This window comes from Condylura cristata, unplaced genomic scaffold, assembly GCF_000260355.1.
Source record: "Condylura cristata isolate star-nosed mole 26May11 unplaced genomic scaffold, ConCri1.0 scaffold00032, whole genome shotgun sequence".
NCBI lineage: Eukaryota > Metazoa > Chordata > Mammalia > Eulipotyphla > Talpidae > Condylura > Condylura cristata.
Window position 1 is genome coordinate 5602669 of NW_004567133.1, and position 10712 is coordinate 5613380.

Sequence of the window (10712 nt, forward strand, 5' to 3'; positions counted from 1 at the left end):
GTGTCATGCAGTCCAGAAAGCAGCTGCCTGTCTTGGGGCGCATGTGGAGGGACCCGGCTGACCTGGGACTGGAGGCCCAGCCACCACTCACAGCTCTGTGCCTGGGGGAGGGGACTGGCCGTAACTGGCAGGCCTGTGAGCCTGGCTGGGGGCGGGGAGCGGGACAGCCGGAAAGCCGCAGGGCTGGGCCTGTGCCTTTGGTTCCTGGGGGAACCCTCACCCAGGCGTCACCCCTGAAAGCAAAAGGCCCAACCACCCTGGGAAGAGGCACTGGAGGGACAGGGCAGTAGGAGCCCCGCCATCTAACCCCAGGTTTGTAGAGGGTGAAGACTAGCCTGAGACCCCCTGGAGCCCAGGATGCATGGTTCTGCAGCAGAGAAAGCCCGTCTCCCTGGGGCAGGTGGGTTCTCCAGTGTACCCCCTCAGGTGTCCTTGATGTCTCTGATGTCCCTGAGGGGGGCCTCGTCCATGATTCTCTGCACCTGCTCCAGATTCTCCGCCTGACGAATCCGTTCCAGGCGCACCTGTGAGGCCCAGCAAGGGAAGCAGGGGCCCTTGGTGAGGAGACGCAACCCCTACCCCACTGCCAGTCCCCAGAAGGGCAAGGGCCTGAGACCGGTGTACCCAGGGGCACCACCCACCCTTGGTGAAATCAGGACCCACTTCTGCCCTGGAACCCAAGAGAGGAGGCTGAGGAAGTGTGGGCAGAGGCTTCAGCTAATGGCAAACACGCACACGCAAGATAAACATTGGGAAGCAAGAGCTCAGGAAGACAGTCCACGCCGGCCTCAGGAGGAAGAGGACGCCCTTTATCAGGTTTCTAAAACCCAGGACAAGTCACCTGGAGTCAGGTCAGCCAGGTAAGGAAGGGACAGGCCGTACCTGCAGGGCCTGGGACAGTCGGACAAAATCCCTCTGCACCTGTTCGCTGGTCTCCAGCTCAGCCTGCAGCCGCAGCACCTTGGCCCTCTGTTCTGAGAGGAGGTCCGTGAGCTGGGCCTGGCGGGGCAAGACACTGCGCTGGGGCCGCGGCTCAGCCAGACGAGGGTGTGTGACCAAGAAAGGGGACTTGTGGATGGGGGAGCCCTGTCTACACCACCCCACTCTGACATGAGTGTAGGCTTCTGCCGCCTGGTCTGGAGACACAAAGGGCAAGAGGGGCCAGTGAGGGCCCTCTCCACACGGCCGCCCCGAGCCAGCCACCCCAGCCAGGACCCAGTGCTGCCTCACCTTGCCCTGCTCCTGCTGGACACGCTCCATCTCTGTCCTCAGGCTGCACAGGGAGGCTGGGAAGTCAGGCAGGGGCCAGACATCAGGCCCACGCCTCGCGGCTTCCCCACCCCGCCTGCCGCGGGCTGCAGCCCATACTCACCCTCCAGCACCTCTGTGGAGAGGAAAGAAAGTGGTCAAAGCCACTCAGACTAGCTGGCATGGCTTCTCTCCCCAGTCCTGCCGCCCCCCTGGGGCGTCTCCCACCTCACCTGTCTCCTCCCGCTGCACCCTGAGCTGGCCCCCCAGGCTGGCCCTGGCTGCCGTCTCCTCCTCCAGCGCCTCCCTGAGCGTCACGATCTCGATCCGCAGGCGCTCAGCCTCGTGCTCCTGGGCCTGCCGATGGGCCCACGCCTCCTGCCGCGTGCGGCGCACCAGCTGCTGCAGCTCCTGGAAGCGATGAGGGCCAGCTGAGGGGGCAGCAGGGCCCAGGCCACAGAGGGGCCCCCCGGGGGGGCGGGGGGCGGGAGGGAGGAAGAGAAGTGTTCCAAGGACAGTGGCTGGGCCCACCGGGAGTGGATAAGCCACAACAGCAACACGGAGGTGCCACTGCCACACCCGCTGCGGAGGGGGGAAGGGGGGGGGGGGGGGGACGTCTCGGAATCGTGCGGAGGGAAAGGGCCAGGAAGTTAACTTTTGATAAAGCTCAAAATGAACGAAAGCGAGCACTCCACTGTGGGGGCAGACATCGTAAGAGTGTGCAAAAGGGCAAGGGGTGATAACGCCGAGGAGGGCAGACACAGCCAAGGAATCTGGGGTGTACACACTGCATTATGGTCCCATTTTTCGGGGGAGGATACAGGTGAACACACTGCCCTGGCCTGCCCCTGGGTCCCCGAGTCCCAGGCAGCGCTCAGCTCTGCCGGGAGGGGAAGGCTGACGGTGGTCCCGGGCTGTCAGCCGGCTCAGCCCTTACCGGCACCGAGCTGGGCAGTGACTCCTCTGGGCCCTCTGCCTGCTCCAGGCCCTGCGGGGCAGCGGATGGCGGCTGCTCGGCCCGGAGCCCTTGGTTTTCTTCAGTCAGCCGCTTCACCTCGTGGCTCAGGCACTTGTGGGAAGTGGCCAGCTCTGCCTGGGGACGGACAGTGTGAGGAGATGAAGGGAGCCGTGTCCCCCGCGTCCTGTAAGGTCAGGCCCTGGACTCTTGCACGTTGCTGCTGGCCAGAAAGCCCACAACAGCCTTCCTTGCTGAGCAGGCAGGAACACCTTCGTTGTCTTCTGCTCCCAAGTTTGTTAAACACCTCGGTTCGAGGTCACACAGTGGCAGCCACAGGCCACATCAGGTGTTTTATTGGGGTTGTGTGGCTTTTTCTTTAAGTTGCCAACTTTAAAGAAATGGGGGGGAGGGCCCTCCCTGGTGGCGCAATGGGTTAAAAGCACAGCACTACGAAGCTGGCCGCAGCCACTACAGGAGGAGTTTGATCCCATGAGTTCAATCCAGGGCCAGGGAGCTGACCCCATGGCGCCGCAGACCTCTCCTGACCCGCCCGCTGCTCCCCTCAGCAGTGTGCTTTGTCGATCTGCCTGTTCTGCTCCCCACTCTGTCTCTGGTGATCCTCTTACCCCCCACAACCACCTCTGGCCTGCACCCCAGTTCTGTATGCATAAATAAATCTTCTTAAAACTGAGGGGACCACACACAAAACATCCAGGTCTCTGGCTTCTCTCAACAAATCTGACAAACTGGCAGCAGGGAGCCGAGTCCCCCCATGGCGGCAGGTGGCGGGGACCAACCCCTGCAGTGCATCAGAGCCTGCTGCCCATCTCCCACCTGGCCCAACTCATCTCTTACACCTCCCGTCTGGCCTTGGGAAGTATCTGATCCTGCCGTCCTTGCTTTGACTCTTCGCAACTGTCAGCTAGGTTAGATGACCTCAGTTTCGAGGCTGGGAGGCTGAGGCTCTGAGCTGGAGGGATCGTGACCGCACAGGGAGGGCATGGCGGGCTCTGCTGACCACAGACGCCCTGCTCTTGCTCAGCACCTTTGACCCATGTGACCCCCAACTCCAGCGTGCAGCCCCCACGGCTGGGCTGCAGGTGAGGTGCCTTAACTTTCCTAGCAGGTGTCCCCCTCAGCCAATCCCCATCACACTGCCCCCTTCTGCCCTGGCCCCCCAGTCTCACCATCTGCAGCTGAACCCGCTCCTGGGCCTGGCTCACGGTGCCCTGCAGGGTCCGCAGCAGCTGCTCTGAGTTCTGGACCTGGGCCAGGAGCACCTGCATCTGTGGGAGGAAGGGGTGAGGGTAAGGTGGGGCCCAGGAGGGGGCAGGGGCCAGAGCCTGCCTGAGGGCACTGGAGCGGAGGCGGGACCCACCTGCTTGGCACAGTCCTCGTTGCTCCGTCTCAGGCCTTCCTGCAGCTCATCTCGCTCCCGACTCAGGCTCTCCAGATCCTTCTGCAGCTGCCGCCCCTGCCACAGACCCTGGCCTCACTTTCCACCTTTGCTGCCTTCCCCCTGCAGCTTGGCAGGCAGGCGGGGGCGCAGCAGTTCACACCAAAGCCTAGGAACTGATACTGACGCTACTGGCTACTGACGCTCCTCTTGCCTCCACTCCCTGCGAGTAGCCCAGCAGGCTCGACCTCCAAGAGGATGCCAAACCGTCTCTGCCGCCATCTTCTGGCCCTGCCACTACCTTCTAAACTGTGTCAAGCCGCCTCTAATCAGCCGCGGCTTCGGGCGGCTTCGGCTGCCCTCGTCTCTCTGCGTCCATCCCCATCCCCACCCCACCCCCGAAGTCCGAGCCTACAGCAGGGCAGGCCTCTCCCGCTATTCACATGGGCTCCCTACTGCTCCCTGCCGCAAACCCAGCACCATGCAGGACCTGCCTGCCTGTCTGAGCTCATCTTCCGGCTCTGCCCCGCCCCGGCCTTTCTGGTCCTCGGATGCCCCGGGGCATCATGTGGGCCTTTGAGCTTGCAGTTGCTTCTGTCCCCACTCTCTGAAAAGCACTCCACTTCCCCTCTGCAGGTCTTGCTCTCCTGCACTGCCGGCCTCCCCATGGACTGGCTTGGGTCTGGTTCCCTCCCTAGGAGGCAGCGCCAGAGAGGTGGAGGCATTTCTTCCTTCACTATGGGTAGGGAAGTGAACTGGTCAGGCCTTTTGCGCCACTGACCTCTGTGGCTATCACCTGAGGCCTCAACTGTATTAACACACAAAGGACTTGGGAGGTGGGCCTGCTCGCCTGATGGTGGACACCTGGGTGTGGTGGGGCTGCGATGGGCCGAGAGGCAGGGCGAGCCAGGCCAGAGGGCGGCTACCAGACAGGAGCAGTGCAACTGAAGGTGAGGTGAGACGTGAGAGAAGGTCAGAGAGCAGAGAGTAGATGGCGGGGGGCTGGGAGGCCTAACTGCCTGGCCCCCAACCCCAGCCCCACGCCTGCCTCCTTGCTGGTGTACCTGGTGCCCTGAGCGCATTAAAGCCTGGACAAATCCACCGAGGGCTGCAGGACTCTCCTGACCCAACTGCCTGAGTCCAGAGGGAACCTGCCTGCGCTTGCTGAAAGGACCGCGGACCCCCAGCTCCAGTTCAGGGCCCAGACACGGAGCCACTCGGCAGCGCTTGCCCAGGGAGACATGGCACAGGCCGTCTCCCCACTCCACTCACCTCCACTTGCAGCTGCTCCCACTGGCTGTCGGGGACAAGCTGGTAACCAGGCGGGGGCAGGTAGATGCCCTCGGGGACCAAGGTGCCGGTGGACACCAGAGAGGCTGTCTCTTCCTGCTCGGGGCTCAGGCCCTGGCGGTGACGGGGCAGGGAGGCGCTGCTGCCGGCCCCACCGCCAAGGGAGAAGGAGGAGATGGAGGCGCTGTCGTCACAGTTGTGGGCGAAGGCCTCTGCGGCCGCACCCCCATCTCCACTCAGCTCCTCGAGAGGCTCCAGCGGGGGAGATGGGTCCCGGGACAGGGGCAGCAGCTCCGTGGAGCCATGCAAGGAAGGAGGCTGCCGGGGCCGTCTCTAGGAAAAGGGGGCAGGGAAGAGGCTGGGGGTCTTATGGCGCCCCTCTCCCCTCAGCGCCCCTGGCTGCCTCCTCACCTGGATCTCTTGAATCAGCTCCTCTGCCCTCAGCAGTTTCGCCTTCAGCTCCTCAATCTCCTGCTCCATGGGCAGCACGATCTCCCGGAGCTTCTCCGAGTCCTCGTGGGCCTGGAGGAAGGAGCAGTTTGGGCAGCGACTGTCCCCACTCCCGACCGGGGAGCCCCTTGGGTCTGTTCGTCGCTTTCTGCCCAGGCACATTGGCTCCCTACTCCTCCCACGGAGGTGCTGCCTACCCCACCTCAGCAGGACACGGAGACCCCCTGAGGTCACGTGACGGGAGGCACCTGCATCTTCTGTAGTCTGCTCACTCACCATACTTATCTCCCTCCAAATCCATTTCTTTTTTTCTCTTCTAGAACCTCACATTTCTAGCTGGCACACAGCCTAAACTCCAGGACACCACCTTCATTTCTCAGCTCCCCTACAGCTAGGCAGGTTCTACGACTAAGCTTAGCTAATGAGACGTAAGCAGATGTGCCAGGTGCAGCTTCCCTGAAGGCGGAGGGTGTACTTTGCTCTTGCTGCTAGAACTCAATGGCAGGCACTCAAGCAATCATCTTGAACCGCGAGGCAATAGGCTACCTGTGGCAAAACAACTTAGGAGGAGCCCACGTTCCTGAGAGTTCGCTGGGCTGACACATCAGTCCTGACTGTCTCTCAGATGGGATCCTGTTGAGCTCACATGGTCAACAGCTTCTGGACATCTCCACTGGGATGTCACATGGGCTCCTCACACCTAATAGTCAAATCTGCAATGGCTCATGATGCCATTTGTCTTTCCACAGGCGCTAGGTCAGTAAGAGTCCCTGCTACCAGCCAGCTGTCCGAGGCAGAGATCTGCCAGCCACCCACTCACTTTCAGTTCGTTTCTACCTCTTGAAGCCTTTAAAAACCAGCCTCAAAACAGTCCTATTTAGTCCTCCAAGTCTTACATCAACAGCTGCAAAAACAGGTGCAAGGACCAGCACCTTTCTGGGCCAGTGTGTCTCAAACAAGACACCGCTGCTCCCTCTGGAGCCCCGGAACATGTTCCGTAGCTGCCCGTGCAGTGGGTGGAGCTGGCCGAGAGCAGCGACAGGCCAGGCCAGGAACCACCTGACTCTCCTTTAATTCCCACCTTTGGGGCTCCTCCGAGGTCTTGCAGGCAGTGGGGGCCTCTGCTGAGAGCTGCGGGCGGGAAGCTTTCTTTCCTTGGGCTCCGTGCTGGTCTCTAGCTTTCTGATCATGAGATTTACTCCAAGCCCCAGAGCCCCAGGTTCCTCCTGCATAAAATCAAGTACCCAGCTCCCAGGGCTGCTGTGAGGACTGAATGAGGTGACCACGTGAACTTGCTTTGAATAATGCAGCGTTGGGTAATCTGTGCTTACTATTATTGCTAATAACAGCGATCACAACGGCGATAGGCCAGTGGAGCTGAGGACAAAACTGTAGAGCCAGACTACTTAGATTTTAAAATCTTAACTCTATTCCACCTCATGTGCGTAACCCAGGGAGAATTACTGAACATTTCTTAGCCTCATCGGACTCATCTGGGCAATGGATCTAATGGATCTCTCGACCCGGGAATGAGTGGGGAAACAGTCTTCCAAGCAGTTAGCACAGCGCCTCATGCAGGAGGGCTATCCTTAAGTGTCGGTTCCCTCCCCCTACAGTACAGGCCTCCCCTTCATTCTGGAGGTACACAAAATCCTAGACCTTGCCCAGTTGGAGCCAAGCATTCAACAGGTTGGGGTAATTCTGGGGGCCCTGCTCCCCCTGACCTGGGAACGGCACACCAAGCCCCTCTGTGACCACCTCTGGCTACCTCAACATCTTTCCAAATGTAGGGGGAGAGGCAAGCCATCCCACCCCAACCTTTTCCATCTGCTTCTCCAAGGAATCCAGGGGGTGAGCCCGGGATAGCAGCTGCTTCAGGCGACCCAGCTCCCGCTCCTTCTCCTCACAGTCCTGCTGCTGCTGCTGCCGCTCCTGCTTCAGAGAGGTGATCTGGGCTTCGTAGCTGCTGATGGAGTCTGGTGGGGCAGGAGGGGTGGAGGAGAGGGAGGGTGAGTGCGCTGGCCTGTGTGTGAGCAGGGGGCTCCCATCGTTGGTGCTCGCTGCCCAGTGGTTTACCACCGTGGCTAAGACAACGGGCTTTGCAGTGAGAGAACCCTGGGCAGTCAAGCAGCCTCTTGCATCAGTGTCCTTGGCTGCAAGGCGGGGACACTAATGACAACCCATTGGGTTGTTAGAGGATAAAATGACCTGACATCTAGAAAGGGGTTCAGCCTTCTCCCTGGTACATCATCAATATGATGTACCATCAGTAATCACTAATAATAGATACTACTGTGGACCAGACTGCCCTCTGGGCTCTGGATACAGAGAAGTTGGCCAGACAGAAACCCTGACAGCAGAAGCCCATCATGCATGGGGCAGGCAGCCGTGGAAGTGGTGGGGAAGCAGAGCAAGAAGTTGAGAGAGGCCACTGTGCCCGGGCTTGCAGATCCAGAGGAAAGAGTCCCTAACTCTGCCGGCCTGGCCAGGAGCGGCCTCCAGCAGGTGCAAAAGGAGGAAAAGGACACTAACAGGACCAGCAGGAGCAAAGGCTCAGAGGTGGGAAAGTGGATGGTGAGTCTGGGACACGGTGGTGAGATGCTGGAACAGGAGATGGCAGTGAATGGTCCCCAGAGCCTTGAATGCCAAGCCATGGAGTGTGGAATTTATTCTATTGTTAGTGAGAGATGGAGGTGACACTGGGTGGAGCATCACCATTTTTTACTTGCACAGTTATTTATTGTAACATGTATTTGTATGAGATATAAAGATTCTGATGCCAGACCAGCGATGTTAAAATTTTTGCTGCTTTCTAGCTGCGTGACCTTGGGCAAGTTAGCTAACTTCTGAGTCAGGGCCTCAGAGCTTCCTCTGTAAAATGGAGGACAATAGTTCCTACCTTACAGAGTTTGTTATGAAGATTAAAAATTCATAAAGCATTTAGCTCAGTGCCTGGCATATTATAAAGAACTCGATAAATGTGAGCTATTTAGGACACAGTCTCTTAGAGACATATCATATCCTTTAAAATAACTCTGAGTTTGTTATTTTAGAGGTTACATACAGAACTTAATTTCTTTTTTTTTAAAGATTTATTTATTTATGCATAAGAACTGGGGAACAGGCCAGAGGTGCAGGAGAGGTGAGAGGCTTCACCAGAGACAGAGTGAGGAGCAGAATAGATAGATAAACGAAGTACAGTGCTGAGGGGAGCAGTGAGCGAGACAGGAGAGGTCTGCTGCGCCATGTGGGTCACCTCCAGGGCAGGGGATTGAACTTGCAATGAAACGGCTGCGGCTAGCTTGCAGTGCTGTCCTAACCCATCACACCGCCAGGGAGGGCCCTAATTTTTTTAATTAGATGTATTTTTAGTTGGGGTATCCCCATCAGGTATTAACACCATAGTGTACCCACCCCCAACTCACCCATACTATACCACTATGTGAGTTTTTTTTTAAATAGATCTGTTTAACACCCACCCCCCAATAAAAACGATCTACTTAAAGAACAAACATGCAGACAACTAGGTAACCTGCAGGAGGAGACAGGTGGAATGGGGATCCTGAAATGTGGAAAAGCATGGCTATTATAAAGATAAATGACATGGTGGAATGAGATTTTAGGAAGTTTACTCTGGAAGCCAAGACCAGACCAGACTTGAGAGGGAGACCTGTGAGAAGGAAACAGTCTGCGGAAGCTGAGGACCCCACCATAGCATGCAGCGGCAGAAGGGTGAGAAGATCTGGATGCTCTTTCAGAGACTGCTCTGCCAAAGCAAAAGTCACAAAGAAGAAAAGAATCTGGGGAATCCAAGGCAGCACAAGCTGATGCACCCCAAATACAACGAATAGGAGCTGGAGAGAGGGAAGTGCATGTGCTTGTGTGCCCACGCGTGTGTGCTTGTGCGGTGTGTGTGTGTGAGAACTGGCTGGGGAAGGAAGGAAACCGAGAGGTTCAAGTGGTGCTGGTTCAGGAAACTGAGAAATTGCTCAGCTTCAGGGTTGACCAGTCATCAGTGAGCGACAAGAAATGACACTGAGCAAGGGAACAAGGAAAAGTTGGGAACAAAACTTTGTTGGATGAGACAGAGTGGGGCTAGCACAGGCGGCACCTCCATGCCAGTACCACAAGGATGTCACTTGCCCTGTGTTAGGCAGCCCTGCCAACCTGCCTCATAGCTTATCCACGCCTCCTGCCCACTTTCCTGCCATGCACCCTCCCTTAGTGGGTTGATGGGGAGTCCTGAGGCCCCATCTCACCTTTCAGAATGGCTTGCAGTGAGGCCACCTCCTCCTGGCATTGCCGCTGTACTGCAGCCACAGCCTCCGCCTTAGTGCTCTCGCTCACCTCTGCCACGGCCTTCATGGTCTCCATTTCGGCCAAGGCACCTGCCAGCTCAGCCCGCAGCCGGCCGAGCTCCCCTGACTCAGCCTCCACCTTTGTCCCCTCTTGAGGCTGAGGGTCCAGTGCTGTGGGGGACAGGAATCAGCTTCTCTTCCCATCACACTCGGATACCCAATACCACAGGTCATCCAATCTGCAAGACCTGCAATCTAGTACAGCAGCACCCCCCAACCTTCACCTAGCCCCGCCCCTCACCTGGTCACGCCCCTTACCCCGCCCCCTCCTCACCTAGCTCAAGTTCACGTTGCCGATAGCCCCGCCCCTTCTCGATCCTCGGTTCACCCAATCCCTTCTGTCTGACAGGACCCTCCCTTCCAAAAGCCCCGCCCCCTGTGCACCTGGTCACGCCCCTTCCTTCACTGGACCCCGCCTCTCACCTATCACTGGCCCTACCCTAGTGATCTTCGGGCCACGCCCCCTCCGTCGGTGGCCCCCTCCAGGCCCCGCCCCCTCCGTCTCGGCGGCGTGGTCCCGCCCCTTTCCTGAGTCTCCCCTCACCATCCCCCATCCGCCGGCTGCCGAACGCAGCTCCACCTCCAGCTTCGTCGCCCCTCGCGTGCATGGGCGCGCCCTCACGTACTTGCCCCAAGGCGCCGTTGCCGGCCATCCTCGCCCGCGGCCGCCGGCGTAGCAGCCGCCATTGCCTCCGCGCAAACGGCGGATTCCCGCACTCCCTGGTGACGGCGCTCACCGCTTCCGGGTCCTCTCGGCTGTTTCCGGATCCGCTCGGCTGTTTCCGGATCGGCCCTGGGCTCGAGGCCGTGGCCGGAGATGGGGGTACTGCCGAGCCTCGGCCGAAGATTCCCGAGTGGACCGCCGGCCGCGGCCTCAGGCCCCGCCCCTCTCCGCCTTTACTGGGCGGCACTGTTGGAGAAGGACGCCGGTTCTTCAAAACTCCTTAGAAGTTCTTTCATCAAGGGCCTCCCGACGTCTTCGCGTGACCTCTGCTCAAATTGCACCTCCTGC

The 10712-nt window shown here is 59.0% G+C and overlaps 1 protein-coding gene across 2 annotated transcripts; it reads right to left on the reverse strand.

The window, feature by feature from the left end:
• Positions 1-26: 26 nt before the first annotated feature.
• On the reverse strand, positions 27-10440 carry RABEP2 (rabaptin, RAB GTPase binding effector protein 2). 2 transcript variants are annotated; one of them, XM_012731897.1, is made up of 14 exons: positions 10327-10440; positions 9602-9811; positions 7161-7318; positions 5304-5414; positions 4875-5225; positions 3585-3680; positions 3394-3492; positions 2186-2341; positions 1482-1659; positions 1373-1384; positions 1231-1286; positions 883-999; positions 419-524; positions 27-101 (listed from the first exon to the last, which is right to left on the reverse strand). In XM_012731897.1, the coding sequence occupies exons 1-13, from the start codon at positions 10385-10387 to the stop codon at positions 423-425; spliced, it is 1707 nt and encodes a 568-aa protein (XP_012587351.1). In that variant the 5' UTR covers positions 10388-10440; the 3' UTR covers positions 27-101; positions 419-422. The 2 variants fall into 2 exon arrangements, with proteins under 2 accessions (XP_012587351.1, XP_004692101.1); XM_004692044.2 differs by having other exon boundaries at positions 49-524.
• Positions 10441-10712: the final 272 nt, after the last annotated feature.

Bases quoted from the DNA above. Each gene is read 5' to 3' on its own strand.
- RABEP2 (XM_012731897.1), bottom strand. From the start codon at position 10,387: ATGGCGGCTGCTACGCCGGCGGCCGCGGGCGAGGATGGCCGGCAACGG. The intron at 2,342-3,393 runs GTGAGACTGGGG...GTCCGTCCCCAG, and splicing joins AGCGGGTTCAGCTGCAGATG to GCAGAGCTGGCCACTTCCCA. The intron at 1,000-1,230 runs GTGAGGCAGCAC...TTGCCCCGCCAG, and splicing joins TCCAGCAGGAGCAGGGCAAG to GCCCAGCTCACGGACCTCCT.